We start from the raw sequence: 18656 nt of genomic DNA on the forward strand, positions 1-18656 counted from the left end.
TTTTTCCTTATTTTGTTTCCCTACCTCTACAAAGCTTTGAGTAAAAAATAAGCCAAAGCATTTAGCTCCAATGCCATGCAGAAACGTTAAACACCAAATATATTTCTCAAAATAAATTGTAAAAGAATTGACTTTTTGTGAGCAATCCATACTATTATGTGAAAAGTAAAAATGAATTTTATGTTTTGGAATGCAAATCCAATTCTTGTAGTACATCGCAAGGTATCTATTTACATTGATTGGTTCACTAATTTTTTCAAGATATAATACTGAAAGTATCTCAATGAATTGCGAGGACCATTTTAAAGTAAGATAAACTGAACTGCCCTTATTTTTTTAATTTTAAAATACCAGTAAAATATTTAAAATTATTTATCTTTTCATTTTTAATTTTACCAAAATCATTGTGCGCCTCCTCAAAATTGGGCATTTAAGAAAATGTAAAGGCATTTTGGTCCTTGGACGCGAGGAATCTAACACACTTCCTCACTCTCGATTGGAAGCAGAATACAAAAATTACTTTTTTTCCCATTTAATTTTTAAAAAATTATTTTTAATTATTCTTTTGTTGTTGAGTAAGCTATATATATATATTTAAATTTAAACTTTTACTTTTAATTTAATGACTCAAATATAGTTTTAATAATATATTTTTTAAACAATTTTGTACTGATTCATATGGGTAAAAACTAAAGTTGTCAAACGGGCCGGGATGGCCCGGTTCCGGACCGATCTAGACCGATTTTAATCCGGACCGGACCGGCCTGGTAGTAAGGGGTCGGGCAGGGCTGGGTTGGGGCGGGGACCGGAATGTGCCAGGTAGTTTTTGGTACCGATTAACCGGACTAGAATGGCCCGTTATGGTCAATTCACGTGTGAACCGGTTAACCGGACCGGCCCGAATCGCTAAAAATGACTATTTTTTATTTTTATTTTATTTTATAAAGTTGACGATTGTTATATCAATAAATAAATAAATTAAATAAACCTGGCCCGGTCCCTTAGGCCCGAAACCGTTCTGGTTCAATTTTTGACCGGATAGGATCGGACCCGTATAACCGGCCCAGATTCGTCCGGTCACTTTTCGGGAAAAGTGCACAGATAGCCACTGATTAGAGATGTCTTTACTTTTTAGCCACTATTTTAAATGTATTTATTCTTTTGCTTAATAATTTTTTACCCATCGGACAAAAATACCCTTGTATTAGACATAGGTATTGTGTAAATATTAAGGACATGGTGTCCTTAATTTCATGAATGTTGTGTAAATATTTAGGACAAAGTGTCCTGTATTTGCACCTTCTACTGCTAAACTTTAGGATATCATGTCTTTAACTTCATATGTGCAGTGTAAATATTAAGGACATGGTGTCCTTAACTTCATGTGTGCAATGTAAATGTTAAGGACATAATATCATTAACTTGTATTTGTAACTTTTGTTGTTAAACTTTAGGACATGATGTCCTTGACTTCATATATATAGTGTAAATGTTAAAGACATGGTGTCCTTAAATTTGTGTATGCAATGTAAATGTTAAAGACATAATGTCCTTAACTTGTATTTGCACCTCTTGTTGTTAAACTTTAGGACATCGTGTCCTTAACTTCATATGTGCAGTGTAAATGTTAAGGACGTGGTGTCCTTAACTTTATGTGTTCATTGTAAATATTAAGGACATAGTGTCCTTAACTTCACGAGTAATGTATAAATATTAAGGACACAGTGTCCTATATTTGCACCTTCTGCTGATAAACTTTAGGACATCATGTCCTTAACTTCATATGTGCAGTGTAAATGTTAAGGACATGGTATCCTTAACTTCATGTGTGTAATGTAAATATTAAGGACATAATATCATTAACTCGTATTTGCAACTTTTGTTGTTAAACTTTAGGACATCATGTCCTTAACTTTATATGTATAGTGTAAATGTTAAGGACATGGTGTCCTTAACTTAATGAGTGATGTATAAATATTAAGGACATGGTGTCATTAACTTCATATGTGCAGTGTAAATGTTAAGGACATAATATCATTAACTTGTATTTGCAACTTCTGTTGTTAAACTTTAGGACATCATGTCCTTAACTTCACATGTGCAATGTAAATATTAAGGACATGGTGTCCTTAACTCCATATGTGCAATGTAAATATTAAGGATATAGTGTCCTTAACTTTATATGTGCAATGTAAATATTAAGGACATAATATCATTAACTTGTATTTGCAACTTTTGTTGTTAAACTTTAGGACATCATGTCCTTAACTTCATATGTGCATTGTAAATGTTAAGGACATGGTGTCCTTAACTTCATGAGTGCAATGTAAATGTCAAGGACATAGTGTCCTTAATATTTTACATATCACTCATGAAGTTAAGGGCACCATATCCTTAATATTTACATATCACTCATGGATAAAGGGTAAAAAAGTCTTTTCATATCAATTTTAATAGAGTAGTGGCTATTTTTTGCTTAATATTAAAAATACTGGCTAAAAATTAAATACCACTTAAAAAAGTGGCTATACCACGCCATATATACTCCCTTTTCTACTCAACCCGGCCCGGCCACCCTTTGTCACATATAGTAAAAACTACGTAGTAAAGTAGAAAAGGTTTAAATTGGTTAGTGGATATTAAACATATATCTTCTCGAAAGTAACAGATCATCTTTAGATTTACATAACCTTCGAAAAATAAACATACTTATGATTCTTTATTTAATTCTCTTTCGCAAAGTATCGCCTCGGTGCTCGCTCTCTTCCTCCCCGCCCTCTCTTTGTTGCCTGTTGCTTGCTTATTCTAGGGTTTCACCACCTTTTATTTCATTGTTCCTCTCAATTCCCATGCACGCAAAAATTTTCTTTCATTCTAGGGTTTTATAGGGATTATTGGATGGTTTGTTAGATAATCGTTGAAGGCTCTGAGAATAGAGAAAACCAAAGATGGCATCTTCACATAAAGAACTGGAACAACAGCTCGTCGAAGCTGGAAACAAGCTTCTTCAGCCCATTTCTTCGGTTGACGATGAACTCCTTTTGTTACTCGACGTGAGTCCCTTCTCCTCTTTTATAGTATTTTTTTCCCGCTTTAATTCGAATTGGTTGATTCTTGTAATAGTTGTAAAAAGTGAGTTGCATATTTATTTATACTGGTCACATTTGAAATTGCCTAGGGGTTATCAATGTGAGTGTTGGGAGCTTTTTCCTACCTTCAATTTGTATATGGCTTTTACCTCTGCATTTGAGTTTTGTGGGTTGGCTGGAAAGCCTAATGGTTCTGTTTAGATGGCATTTCAAGGAAAAAGCAAAATAAAACCGCCTGCTTTTGAATTTGACAATAGATGGGTTGAAGTCTACAGTTACAACACGTCCAAAGTTTTACAATGCGCACCTAATATCTCCAGATAAGCTCATAGAATCCGTTATTTATGTCGTGAAGTATTGATTTGATTTGGATAATTTGCAAGTTTGAGGCTAGTCTTGGCCAATAGATCATTGTCATGGAGAAAGCGCAGAAATTTTCTTGTGTTTTACCCTCTAAGTGAGAAGAATTTCATGAAATTAGCTAACTGCTAATTCCTCTCTTCCTCTCTAGTGGAAGCGCTCTCTAGCCTTTCCTATCTATGGTCGAGACAAAGGACCAACCTGTTGCTAGGGTAACACTACTAGTACCCTACCCAGCTAAAATCCCAACCCCGACTATCATCACGCCTTCCCCCGCTGCTGTACTCGGCTGGTTGACCAGATGCTCAAGATCTGAATTACATCCCGGTCTCCAGAAACTTATAAGGGGACGCAAGTGATGGTATTTCAAGAAAAGATTCCCTTCGTAGTAGCCTTTCTGATTTATTGTACTGTCATTTCCTTTTGGTTTGATATATTATAAAATTTTGGGAATGTCAGAATGTGTCTCAGAGTTCCTTCTCCACACCACCCGTGACTCCTAAATCTGATTCATGATGAAGTTTTCCGATCATTTCCCTTGTCAAGAAAAGAAGTTTTCCTATTATTTCATAATATTCCTCCAAAGTCTACACCCAAAAAGGAGTAACTTTTTTAGTCCTCCATCCCCCTTCAAGAACTCCATACATTTCCACTATCACCCCCTTCCATAAAGCATGCTCCGCAGTTTCGAATCTCCATAATCGCCCTAATAGGACCTTGTTTAGAACTCGGTGTTTTTTCCACCCCAAGACCACCTCATTTTTTTGGAGACATGACGTCTTCCCAACTGATTAAACGGAACTTCTTAGCCCCATTTTCTGAGTCCATAAGTAGTTCCTTTGGAGCCTTTCAAATTTGCCGTGACATTAGTTGGTCCGTGAAACAATGATATAAAGTACGCGGGAATGCTCAATAAAGTGCTTGCAGTTAATACTTCCTTCCCCCTTTCGGCATACACCTCATTTGTCATCCTGCATTTTCTCAACTCTCTCAATCACCAGGTCCCATGCAGCTTGATCCTTATTAGCGCCCAAAGGGATAAGTTGTTGGAAAAGCTCCAACCTTGCAACTAAGCAGTTGTGCTAGATTCTCAATATTGTTTACTTCACCCGCTGGTCACTGGGATGATCTCGTACTTCTTGAGGTTGATTTTGCGGCTTGACAATGACTGAGTCAGTGTAAGAACCTGTCTAAGATAATCCAGCTGGTTAGTGTTTATGTCACGGCAAACTAAAGTATCTTTTGTGAACAAGAGATGTGAAAATCTCATTGTGCATTGCTCCCGATCACCACAGGGAAACCCCTGAAGTAACCACCTGTACAGTTCTATCCATCATTCCACGCTATGCTTCTATTAGCATGATGAATAGTGTAGGAGATAATGGGTCCCTCTGTCTCAAACGCTTCTTTATCACCCTTAAAGTACCACCAGCAGCTCAGAAATTCATTTACTGACCATGCATCAATCACTGAAATCCGAACATATTAAGGAACAAGTCCGGGGTTGCCTAGCAGTTGGACATTGAATAAATAGATGATCTTTGTTCTCTACTTCTTTGTGTCACATATAACATCTGTCGAATAATAAAATCCCTCTCTTTTGTGGATATAATTGCGTGGGGCAGGCATCACGAGACAAAATCCAGTATCTTGACTTTATAGGGGGTTTTCGTCTTCTGTATTTGTTTCCAAGGACATATGCAGTTATGTTGTGTATTAGAGTTTAATTACCTGTAGCAAGATTTGGCAGAAAAAGGTTCTACTGCTATGTCTTTAAATAAACCCGTCACCTTTCTTACATTTTAAAAAATGTGCCGCTTTCAAGTTCAATGCATGGATTTGTGCTTTTCAGTAAATTCATTTTCAATTTAGGAAAATGTATATTCATGTTTCTGGTTTATAAATCGCCTTTGGATGTACAACATTATGGTTTTTGTGGTCTATCCTCAATTACTGATTGTTACATGCTCCCATGATATAAGTGGCGCTTCTATGTACTTGCCAAATTGTTTCTTTTTGTTTTTCAAACTTTCTGCTTTCTAACAATTGTTTTAGAAACTCCATAACTTATTAGCTTGGTAGCCTGAACTTGGGGCTAACTTTGATATTCAGCTCATCAGTGGGTAAGAACTTTACAAGTTTGCATGTGGTTCCTTGTATCCTATTTGGAGCAAGAAAATTAGCCCTACTGGTTTTCTTCAAGAAACACCAAGTAATTAATTGTTATCTTATTGCAAATAACATGAATTTGACTTACAAGTGGGAACTGTTACTAGATGGAAATAATTTGATTTTATAATATGGTGTCCTCTGTAGATGTATCATCATTGTATTTTAAGCTTGATTTGACTAGTACTCGTCCATTGAGGCGTTGAAAATGGAAATGAGAAAAAGAGAAGTGTTGGGAAATAAATAAGATGATATATTTGGTAGGGTGAAACATAATTTTGTCACTTTTAATCCTTCCATGTTTTGGTTCATTTGATTTTGCAAAAATATTTTGATCACAATCTGGAATTGTATTTCAGGATTCCTGTGCCACCTCTTTGTTAGGCTTCTACTTTTCAATGTTTTCACTTGTGCTTTGTTTTTTTATTTTCCCTTTATCGTCTACTTAAAGCGAGTGGAGTCTTGCCTGTCTAGAGTGGAGCAATCACCAGCCATATCCATGCATGGTGCACTTTCTCCGCTAATGAAGGCATTGGTAGCAGATGAACTCCTAAGGCATTCGGACGTTGATGTGAAGGTCGCTGTTGCTTCTTGTGTATCTGAAATAACTAGAATTTCTGCTCCAGACGCTCCATACGATGATGACAAAATGAAGGTATCAGAAATTCACTCTTTCATTATCCTTCCTTATCGGCCGTCTAATAACATTCCATTTGTTTGACGCACAGGATGTCTTTCAATTAATTGTTTCATCCTTTGAGAATTTTCATGACGAGTGCAGCAGATCATATAGTAGAAGGGCCTTGGTCCTTGAGACTGTGGCCAAGGTCAGGTCATGTGTCATCATGCTTGATCTAGAATGTGATAGGCTCATAACAGAGATGTTTCAGCATTTCCTTAAAGAGATAAGGTACCTCCATATATCTTATTGCTTTAAACGTAATTTTGCTATCAAGGACATCTTGACTCTTTCTATGTACCTTTGTTCTTCTATTTGTAATCTACTTTTTCCTCACAAAAAAGTGATTCTGTTTGATTGAAAATTTTGACTATAGATGTTCGCCACGGTGAGCTTCTATTGTTTGCTCTTTCAAGTATTACTTGTAATTAAGATTGACGTCTTTTCCCAAATATTCAAAATAATTTTCTATCAATGTTTTTAATCGTATATTCTTGGATTTGCAGATTCCTTAGACTGCATCTGAAGTTTATGATCTCCATATTATCTTTTATGGGCGAAGTTTATGATCCATATACTTCTATAATTTTTTTTCCAGGACTTGTATTGTTTATAGAATTGCTTATTTATGTACATGTAATCGTACCTTTATTGGGGTTTAAGCAATTGTTGGAGGCCAGAGTTGTGCCAAATGTGTGATTTGATTTTATGCTGAAAGGTCTCTTACTGTCCACATCTGCTTGCATACTAACTAGACATCCATTCCTCGCATTCCTCACTAAATCGAGCAACTGAGATTCAGCTTGACCAGTATCCATAATGGAACTGGAAGGTCAATTATCCGTTTTGATGATATCTAATGCTGCATTAAACTAGTGAGGTAGTAATTTTATCTTGCATGTTGGTAAAAAATGAAAAGTTATATCTAATAAGCGATGATGTTCTAATTGAAACAGAGGATTGCATTTTCTGTAATTCTCGTCAGCTACTTCTCGTTCTGCTTGTTGTGAAGAATGAATTTGTGAAGCTTTATTAAACCGCTACCAATCTGTCAATTCTAACTATACTGATGGGCGTCCCTGGGATGAATTTTGTTGCTGGCTGGATTTTAAGTCTCTTAGGCTCGTTTGGTACGAGGGCTAAGGGATAATTAGTTCCAATTTGAGATGACTTCATCCCATGTTTGGTTGGGATAAAATAATGGTATAACTAATCCCGGGATCAGTTATCCCAGGATTGTAGTGTTTTTTTAATCCCTATTTGGGGGGGGGGGATAACGAATCCCGGGATAATTAATCATGGGATAACTTGTTTCCCAACCAAACGACCCCTTATAGACTTATACGCTGTTAAGGATCACAAATTTTGTATGTCATGCTGCAGTTGTTAGTAGATATAAAATAGTGGCATTTACTCTATGGAACTTGACTTTCTTTTAGTCGACCTTTTACTTTGTTTTCAGCAACATTTCCATGTTAATTATCAATTTAGCATTATTTTTGAAATGATTGTTGTAAACCTTGTAATAAATTGTTCAGCATCACTGCTTTGTGAATGACGTTAGGGTAGACATCGTGAAGTTAATCAATCTAACAGTTTATTGCTTGAATTCCATTTCCAGAGATTTTCATTCGGAGGCTATATTCACATATATGGCCACGATAATGACTGTTGTGTTGGAAGAAAGTGAAGAAGTAACTATGGAACTGCTTACCCCGCTGCTGGCTACTGTAAAAAAGCACAGCAAGGTTTTTCATGGTTTAATAGATGCACTTATTTTGTATTATTGCATTTATTAAGTCCTTTTTAGTCTGTGATATGGCTAAATGTTTTCAACTTTCAGGAGGTGACGCCCATTGCTAAGAAGTTGGTGAAGACAGTATTTGCAAATTGTGCACCCAAGCTCAAACCTTACCTGGCACAAGCAGTTGAATCATTAGACCTTTCTTTGGATGAGTACAGCAAATCCCTGACCTCTGTGTTGGAAGGGACTCATATAGCTGTTGAGCTTGGCAATGACATTTCCTTAAGAAACCAATTGGTAACTTAGTTTTCATTGTTAAGTTATGCTGCCTTTTTAAGCTTTTGATACTGTATTGTCCCTGTTAAATAAAATCTTCAGTTTTCAAATCCGAACTCCAGCGCTGTAGTAGCAATGTTCAGATGATATCTACTAAATTGTTGCGGCATAACTGAGGCACAGATCAAGTAAATGACCATAAAATAACTTGGTACAGTGAGGGCTACTGTTAACAGCATATTTGAATATGAACTAAGAATGCAAAAAAAAAATTCTTTCTAAAAAGTTTTATGATGTTTTGCAAAAGGGAGAAGGTAGAGCTAAAATCACATAAAATGATTGTTGTCTCAAAAGACCTGCAATGTTTTGGGCTCCACACAAATTTAGCGAAATGCAGGACCTAATAAAGGCTAAAGACCCATAGAAGTGACACCAACTAGTGGAGATTAAGGTTTAGTCATATGCGCTGTGCTGACGTCAGGCAAAGTGTTGCTGGTATCTATTTAGTTTGTTTAAAGATTGTTAGTAGGAAGTGTAGGAAACCTCGATTGTTGGTAAACTCAATTTTTAGACACGGGAATGAAATGAGTCGTAATAGAGCAAACTGGATTGTAAGGATTTTATGCTAACCCTAACTAGCTCGGAATTGAGGCAAAGTAGTTTTTGTTGTAATGTTATGATGTTTTGCCACAGCAATTTAACAAGGAAACCAATTTCTTAGTCTTGTACCAAAAGAGTTGTAGTGTATAACTTTCTGGATGCGTCGTTGTGTAGATGATGTGATTAGATGCCAAATATATCTCGTAGTTCATATGTAAGTGCTGAAATTCTAATGTTTTGCCAATTTTGTAGCTCTTTAGCAATTAGATTGATGATTGCTAAATATTAAATTATTAATGGTTCTGGGGAAGAGTGATTTCTGCAAAGCTCCTTGACTTCTGTTTTGCATGTTGATTTCATAGTTCTTCAACATGTACTTCTTCTCAGTATGAGAATTTGAAGCCACTTTTTACTGTCTGTGTGTGCCACAAGTGTGTAGTAGTTGATGTTGTTGGTTTGGACGCAATACTATCGCAGTATTTTTTTATAATGAAGTAGTTTCATAATCTCATTATTGGCATCAAGTAGATGCAAAGAGTACAAAGGTAAATATGCTTGCTCCATTGTGTGATGTTATAAATAGAACCTGGGAGCTTACCGAACAACCAAAAAATCTGACGAAGGCCATGCTATTGCAGTATCTCTTTGTGTGGCATCAAGTTGAAGGTTTCACACTTTTTTAAAACTACTGACAATGTGATTTCCCCTTGCAATTCTCTCCTTATTTTATTACTAAGTTTATATATTGATGTGTGTTCAAGGCTGCCGAGAGCAAGTTTTCTGGCCTTCCAGAGGGGTGCTCATGCAACTCAGTTGTGCGATTGGATTTCTTATGTTTTGTGGTTTTTCCAGGATATTTTTGTTATACGTATTTTTATATCTTGTCTTGGAATGCACATTGTCTAAGGCTGCTGGGAGCAAAGTGGCTAGAATATCTTTGGACGAGGCAGGCCAAGCATGTTATCTGGATATTATGATTATTATTTGTTTGTGTTGCCAAATCGATGAGCTGGTTTGATGTCATCTATGGTCGTGCATATAAATGTGTTATTTCCAGAATGTACTTCCAATGTGATTGTGTTGTTGGCTGGCTGTTATTTTAAGGTATTTATTTGGGAACTTCTTATTTGATTAGATGGCTGAGAGTGTCAGAGAAGAGGCATGCTCTGATGATGTTGACCATGCTGTTAATAAATCTTCAAAGTCCATCACAAGTAATGGTGTTAGTGAAAGAAACAGGGAATCTGCTGCTCAAACAGATTCGTTGATTAAGGTCGAGAATCATGATAGTGGGGATCTGCAAGATGCTGCTGCTAAGATGACATCCAAGTCTGATTCTGATGATTCAATGGTTGAGAAGTCAATGCAATCGGAGTCTAGGTCAGCACAAGCTGCTAAGGAAAGTGCAAAGAAGGCAAACTCTTTAATAAACTCAGCTGAATCTTCTTTTCAAGCTCCTGGCGACAATGAAAAAGAAGCCGAGGAGCTTCCAGAATGCAGGAAAAATCAAAATAGCGATTCTGAAAGTTCCACTTCTGATGACCCAGCTTGTGAGGGATTCAACTCTTTGGAGAAGAAAATAGAAGCTAACCTTCAGCATTATACGCCAAAAGAATCTGAGGGAGAAGCTATAAATGTAGCTCCGATATCTCCAAGTCAGAGCGTTGCTGACGAGTGTGTCCGAAAAAAGGCTGGTCGTGGTCGGCCAAAGAAGAAAAAAAGCTCGAATAAAAAACAGTGTGTGTCTAAGGAGGTATCTGAAGGTACAAAACACTTAGAAGCAAAGCAGGTCAGTCGCCCTTCCGAGGAAGCCCCTTTAGAGCCTTCTCACGAGGAAAAAGAAGATGGCTCCTCCAGTGACGCGGAGGCAATAACGCCGAAGCAGTTGGGTAAGAAGAATGAACCGAGGGTTAAGAGTCAGAGTCAGAGCCAGGATGACCCCTCTACGAAAAAGGACGATGGCAAAAAGCGTGCTCCTGCAAAAGCTAGGCTGGTAATATGATTCCCTACAATATTCTTCTAAGGATGATGTCGCTGTAATTTCTGGTTTCTCTCATTGCAGCTTCATTCCTTTTTAGACTTGCCAAACGCTCTTCATGTTAGTCTCATCTATTTTTTTTCTTATTGGTGCCATCTAATTTTTTCCTTTTTTTTTGGGTAGGAGAGCATACCTTCACCGGATTCTCCTGATAAGCCTGCTAAAGATGAAGGTAACCAAGAGGAAACCACAAAGAGTGCAAAGAGAAAACGGTCGTCTGGTAAGGACAGGGTAAGTGCTTTACAATGTATATTTATGCTGCTTTATCCATCTTATCTGTTAGCTGTTCGGTGTCCAAATGCCACTGTACTTGTGAAAAAGAAAATCATGCTCAAATATTTCTGCTTGATTTGACCGTCCCATTGGAATCGCCTTTTCGACATAGTTGCAGTATCTTGCTTGTCTTTTTCACTCTACTTATGACAGTCTATGCACCCCCCTTTAACCATGATATTGATATTTTAAATGTGTATATCCAGGATGAAGGTTGTCGGATGTGTAGTGAAATCTTCAAAAATTGGTTTATATTTGATTCATTTATCATCTAGAGAATGTCTTGTGTGATTAATCAGTGACTTCTCTAGGAAGCTGATGTCTAATCAGTATATGCTGTTGTGCTACTTGTCAGGCAACAGAGGATGTGCAATATGATGAAAGCCTGGTTGGTTTAAAAGTTAAAGTTTGGTGGCCATATGATCGATCGTAAGTGTTTATCTTATTTCCTGTGTTACACTGCTGTCAACTTGTTTGCTCTACCTTTTTTCCCTCTGCCCCCTCGGTCCTCAGAACTAATTGCTATAGTTCGTGAGCAATTTTTATCATACCGGGGTAACAGAAATTGCTGCGCAAGTGTTTCAGTTAGTTTTAGAGCCTGTTTGAATGGGCTTAAAAGCTGGTCTAAGCAGTTTTTAACTTGTAGAAGTGTTTGGCAACCAAAAAATGGGCTTACAAAAAGCCAAACCAATAAGTTGGAAAACCCAGCTTTTTTCTAAATTGGCTTAAAAGCCATATTGCTTTGACCAAAGATATTACATTCTTATCCCTTATAATTTTTCTTAATCCCGAAATTACCCCCAAGTAAAAACCCTACAACATACTATTTTTTTTTCTCCATTCTCCAATGTTTGTCAATTTCTTGAAGTTCTTAACGTGAAGCAAACAATAGTTTTTTAAATAATGTTTGATACATTCCAATATTTTGTAAATATTGTTCTTTTGGCTTCTTTTTTTGGTTCCATAATATTTAATTTTTTTGGTCGTTGAATCCTTTTTTTTTTTTTTTAAATTGGTGTAACTATATTCTAAAATCAAATCATTCAATGAATTTACGTGTTACCCCTGAATTTGAAGCTATGAACGGAAAATATAATATTATAGTCATCATCTTTTTTATAATGTTAACAACTTTAAGGATATTTCAGTCATTTTAACAAGAAAAAGTGCTTACCAGCACTTGTTTACCAAACACTTCATCAACTTGTTTTAAGTTTCCGCACTTTTATCCAAACACGTAACAGCTTATTTATAAAACAAGTTCCAGCACTTATAAAGTGCTTTTAAGCACTTTAAGTTAAAAGCCACTTTTTTTTAAGCCAATCCAAACGGGCCCTTATTTTTACACTTTTAGCAATGTAAACTTGCTTTACTTTTGTTTGTAAACACTTTCTGGGTTTTTTGCTGACCCTGCTCTGTTGTTACAGATTCTATGAAGGTGTTATTAGTGCCTTTGATTCTGGCAAAAGAAAGCACACTGTAAGTGCAGTTTATTTCCTGCTGCTATAGTAGATTTGTTCCCTTTGTTACTTGCAAAGTTTGACTGGTATTTTCATACTAGGTTTCATATGATGATGGAGAAACAGAAGTATTAAATCTCAGAAAGGAACGGTGGGAATTCATTCAAGGAGATGAAGTGTCAGAAGAGGTTTATTGCTGGCAGAATTTGATATTTGCTGGATTTACCTTATACACTCTCTAATGCATTTGAATGCTGATATGTTGGCAGGATCAAATTGCAAGTCCAGATGTGTCATCAGTAGTGTAAGCATGGCTATTTATTACTTATTCCTTTAGGCGCTACTGGTTGGTGTAGCGAGGAGATTTTATCTCCTCATAAACACCAAAACTGTTAATACAATGTTTGGTTGCTACTTTCTTTTCCTCATAAATAATACCTCCATAAGTTTATGTGAAAATTTGTGTATTATTCTATGCGACATAGAATATGGAATAACAATATGAATGTTTGTAATACATGGATTAGGCATCTATATATTATTTTAACCTATTTGCGGGGCATAGGCACTAATAACATTGATTGCCTCCTTCTCCCGTACAAGCCTTAATGCAATAATCCTATCCCCAACTCGTTTTACCTCTATAACTTTATTTTTAAGTCCTGGTTCTACAATAATTTCCAACCCATTCATATTTTTATCTATCACACAATATCATAATTTATAACCCGTGTTATCTCTCTAGGCTTTTGCCATGCAATATTAACTCTCCTCCTTTTTTAGGGTATCCCCAACTCGTTTTACCTCTATAACTTTATTTTTAAGTCCTGGTTCTACAATAATTTCCAACCCATTCATATTTTTATCTATCACACAATATCATTTATTTATAACCCGTGTTATCTCTCTAGGCTTTTGCTATGCAATATTAACTCTCCTCCTTTTTTAGGGTATCCACCAATTCCATCGACTTCCCTGTCAAAGTGCATATGTTCCAGCTCGACTCTCTTGGACTAGCTTTTTACCCTTATCTGTCCACGCTGCGAGAAACCTTTCTTATTTTACAGCACATCCGGGCATTAATGAGGCGAAAGTAGCTTTTGTACTCATACCTGTCCATGATGTGGGAACAATTGCTTATACTCCTTCACACATAGGTGCGATGTATGAGGATTATGATTTGACAAGTTTTACACTGGCTGCCGGTCTACCTTAATGCTTCTCCTTTATTATTTTTTTTGATAACCGTGGTATCCAGTTCAACTTGCGCATACGTCGGCTAATTCCATACAGTACGTGCTACCTCCCTACTGGGCGACTCTGTCCACCAGGCTTGGAAGAAATCATGTAGTGCTTTTGCCTCTGTTGAGATTTGAACATGATGCCTCATGGTTCTCAACCTACATCATTGACCACTTGGCCACACCCTTGGGTGCTTAATCTCCCTCCTCCTTTATACGGGCTTGGGACCAGCAATGTGAATTCATTTATATCCTTTGCTCCATTCTCTTTAGGAAGACAGAATAAGGAAGATCGTGTGCGATAAAAGTGCTCTAAGCATTCTGTTCACATCATCATGGACAATTTCCAAGGTATAGAGAAAGATTCCCATTGTAAAATCCATCAGGTTCCTGTACCCTTTTACCTTCATAAGCCATCCCAAATCCATCAAGTTTTGGTACTTATCTTCATATCTTTTCAGTGATCTCCTTTTCAGAAAGTCTTCGCAAGATATCTTTTTAAGACAAGTTAATGTTCTGAAATGAAATTTCATCCAAACGTCAGTTACAACTTTTTGTATCAGTTAACCATCACTTATAAAATTGTAATTACTCTTTCCTTAATTTCCTCATCTCCAGATATTCTCGTTCATATGTAAGTACTGGATAAATTATATCTCCTATGAGCAATAGACAATTTGATGAAAAAGATCTACTACTGTCATTTCCATCTTTCAACCATCTCACTGTCGACTTCCATCTCCAGCTTATTTCCTGTGTTCCTTGAATCCTCACTTTGTAGCTCCTGTTTTTGGGACATTATCCCTTCTTTCTCTAGCTCATATAATTTTTTTTTTGATAAGGTAAAGGTTTTATTAATAAAAGTACCAAGATGGTACATAAGATTACACCAGGATCAGACAACACCTATAAATAGCATACTATCAGTTACAAGTTGCTTAACACATCCAAAAACTCCATATATTGATCTAGACTTTCAACTAAACATTTCTTACACCAAAAAAATAGATTTTGAAGACAAGTATTTTTTATTCTAGCAATGTGATTCCTCGTCTTCAAAGCAAACATTGTTCCTTTCTTCCCAGATGGTCCAGAAAATGCATAGAGGGATGGTCCACCATAGTTGCTTCTGATTCCTTGATCCACCATAGTTGCTTCTGATTCCTTGATACCTTCTGCCCTTGCCAGCTGACCAGTAAATTCTTGAAGCACTTTGACAATATTATTTTCTGGTCGTCCAAGACTCCAAGTATTCTCCTATTTTGCTTCTTAAAATGTTCCTCTGTACTTTCAAATTGCTTGCCAATTTGTATTCTGGTCTTTCTAATCTTAAAATTGTCCCGCCATTGTTTGACAAATTCCTTAAAGCCCTCTTGTTTTAATCTGCGATCTGTGTAGGTGTAGATTACCGTGTTGTGTCTAGAAATCGCTCTTCCCATTCAGTAAAAATTGGAATCTGTCAATATGTGATGCACTAATTTTTATTATTTTTCTTAGAAAGATGTGATGCACCAAGTTTATTGATGGATGTAATACGAGTGCCAGTCACATTAAGTTAATACCATTAATGAAGTGCCAAAAGTTGAACATTCCCTGAAGGTCACCATCTTGACTACGTACATTGCAAGGCAAGTCTCACAAGATTGAAATCCACGGCTAATCACAAGTAAAAGAAGTCAATAGGTTTTATCTCTGTGTTAATACTTTTCAACTTTAACTTTTGCCAGATGGCATTTTTTTTAAATATAAAGTACTCATTAGTAAAGTTCCTCATCCTCGTGGTACTTTTTCCTATGATTTTTTCCTGATAGATGATGTTCCACTATTTTATTATTTTTCTCCTTCTCTGCCTGTTACTTCATGGCGCACACACCATCATTGAACGGATTTATTTTCATTGGACTGAAAAAGCCTGACTTCCTGCTCTGATATCCCATAATTTTAGTTGGTTGAATTGCTGAATTTTGAGGGCTATTGCATTGTGCTGCTTCCACAGCACAACTATATAAACCTGTGATGGCATGTGACTTTGATTATTTGTAATATGTTACTTCTGTTAGTTTATGAGCAAAGCCAGGTGCTATGGCTGGATTGTGTGTATAAATAACCATTTTATGTGGACTTCTGTTTCGGTGGTTCCAGTATAAGAGAAGTTTCTCTTAGTTTGAGACCCAAGTGGAGCGGGCTATGTTTAAATTGTCCATAACTAATTAGATGTCTTTTATTGTCTTATTATGTTTTTCTTGATTTAAGCCACAAAGTTGTTGTATGAAGTGATGGGATGTGGAAATTAACATTGTAAGGAGGATCTAGTGTTACCTCTTTAAAGAAACCGAGGCTATCTTTTAAGTGATTGTGTGATTAACCTTTTCTTCTCGGCCATTTAAGGTATGTCGTGATTTATTTGTTATTGAATCTAATTATTTGAACTTGAGTAGAGTTAAAGGAGTCGTAATTCCATTTCCTGAAGTGGCTTCATTGAATTCTGTTGACTCCTGTGCTTTCATATGCCAGGCAAAAGAAAAAAGGTAGAACAATTGCTGAATCATCAGCGAAGCATGTCAAAGTGGAGGCTTCACCTAATAGGTTATCTTTGATATCTCATCCATGTTTTTAAATTTTATGAAATTGATAGGTATTGAAGCTAATGGTTTCAGTTTTTGATCTGTTTCTTACAGTAATCTCAAAGGCAAGTCCACCAAATCTAAACTTAAATCCAGGAGTGAAGGCAAATCTGATAGGAGAAATGAGGATGATGAGCCTGGCAGTAAATCGAAGGCTCAACCTCGAAAGAGCACTGGTAAATCTGTTGACGACACTGAAAAGGTATCTGGCAAATCTAATATTGGTAGTAGTACACCTAAATCCAAGTCTGAGCAAGAACCCTCATCAAAGACTGCCACCAAGTCCAAAGGTAAAACTCCTCAAAGTGGCAACAAGCCTAATGTTAATGGCACGGGCAAGGCAAAATCAAGTTCCTCAAAGGTGAAAGAAATGCCGGACCGAAAAGAAAAGTTAACTGATCCAGTGAAAACACCTGAAAGCACAAAGGATAAATTATCTGTTGCATCAAAGGAACAAGTGAGTGAGACAAAAAGTGGAAAAAAGCGAGGCAGAGGGAAAAGGTGAATATATGTGATGCGTCTTTAGGGGAGCTATTCTGTCTTTGCCTACAGTATGGTTGGTCTTGGGGGACTTGTTGCACAGCTCATTGAAGGGAGAGTAATGAGTATGCATGCCTTGCATGTTAATTGTTCTGTGATGACAGTTCAGGATCATGGCTTTGCAAATATTGTAGTAGCTTTATAATTCTTTTGGTCTCCGAGTATCCCGAGGGTAGTTTTTCTCCGAGTATCCCGAGGGTAGTTTTTCTCTCAATTTCACTGTAGTAGTAGATTGAAGTTACATTATTACTTTCTCGTTTCTGGTTAGTAGTTGTTTTTGGTAGCTTCTTCACCCCCCCACCCCCACCCCCCAAAAAAAAAAAAAAACACTTTTTTAGTGTCTACTAATTTGAATGGATACTCGGTCTGATTCTGTTTGTGTTACCAGGATCGAAGTTTCATAACCTTTACGTAGCTGTGACTGGGTTCCGACTAGTTTACCCTTTTTTATATTTACAAAGAAAAATAATTAAACTTATTTGCAAGTTGTGTTAATATCCTGGTAATTGTTGGGTCAAACAATTAGCAGTCCGACATTGGATGTTTTTATTAGTTAGGGCAAAGAGGATGAGTTTACTGCTGGGTGTTGTGAATTCCGTTACAAGAAAGCGATCAGAAGTGCCGTTTTCTTTAGGTAGGTTTGTGAAAAAGCTTTCGAAATCTCCCAAAATGTTTTCCCTTTCCCAAAATATTTTCCCTTTTATACATTTCTTTTTCAATGATATGGTGATTTTGACCAAGTTTGACAATACCATTTGATGAGCCATAGGTAAGCAAAAAACTCAAGCTAACGATATGGACTATGAAAATGCAACAACGTCTAGTCACAAGAGCTGAGTTACATAGTTTAAAGGGGTTCGATTAAAAAATTTTGTCAAAAAATTAATCTATGCATATGGTATTCTTTTTTTTTTTTAAATCTCAAGCTTGTTAGTCTTGGCTTCGAGGCGCTGAGATGACTACAGATTTTACTTTATTTATTGTCTTATGCTTAATTGCAGAATCATGCCTGTTATAAAAGAATACTACATTGTTTGACACTAAGCCAACTATGTTATCAGTCTGATTGCGCGCACCACCCCCCCCCCCCCCCCCCCAAAAAAAAAAAAAAAAAAAACTAGATAATAGATAGTGTAGTTTTGTTTTTGGTTTTGTTATCATCTCACGTTACAAAGATTTGATTCTCTTCGCTCTACTTTCTCTCCACAAGAAAGATACTGTAATACCTATCCCTTTGTGAACTAAATATTCTCCATTTAAGTCATTTCATGATAATTTTTTATTCTCTCAAACAAAAGAAAGCATTGTATTTGTATATTCAGTTAGAAACTAATCTACAGATAGAATTAAAATAACAATATTTAAAAGAGGTTCTCATTCTCTTGGAGGTTGTTTTGTTGATGAATAATCTAGGGATTCGATATGTGATTATTTTATTTTGTGTTTGGTTGAATTTAAATTGAAGAATTAATCCAAATAGTTGTCAATCTAACCGTTTAAATTAAAAATAACCCACGGAGGTATAATATATGCATAATTTATGTATTATATATGTATAATTGT

The 18656-nt window shown here is 36.4% G+C and overlaps 1 protein-coding gene across 2 annotated transcripts; it reads left to right on the top strand.

Moving 5' to 3' along the window:
• Positions 1-2670: 2670 nt before the first annotated feature.
• On the top strand, positions 2671-17360 carry LOC104092004 (sister chromatid cohesion protein PDS5 homolog C-like). 2 transcript variants are annotated; one of them, XM_009597475.4, is made up of 13 exons: positions 2671-3053; positions 6070-6273; positions 6347-6528; positions 7919-8045; positions 8141-8338; positions 10053-10910; positions 11079-11186; positions 11584-11657; positions 12656-12707; positions 12790-12876; positions 12958-12992; positions 16444-16515; positions 16608-17360. In XM_009597475.4, the coding sequence occupies exons 1-13, from the start codon at positions 2949-2951 to the stop codon at positions 17056-17058; spliced, it is 2553 nt and encodes an 850-aa protein (XP_009595770.1). In that variant the 5' UTR covers positions 2671-2948; the 3' UTR covers positions 17059-17360. The 2 variants fall into 2 exon arrangements, with proteins under 2 accessions (XP_009595770.1, XP_070038728.1); XM_070182627.1 differs by having other exon boundaries at positions 6093-6273.
• Positions 17361-18656: the final 1296 nt, after the last annotated feature.

Source organism: Nicotiana tomentosiformis, chromosome 8, assembly GCF_000390325.3.
Source record: "Nicotiana tomentosiformis chromosome 8, ASM39032v3, whole genome shotgun sequence".
In the NCBI taxonomy this organism is placed as follows: domain Eukaryota; kingdom Viridiplantae; phylum Streptophyta; class Magnoliopsida; order Solanales; family Solanaceae; genus Nicotiana; species Nicotiana tomentosiformis.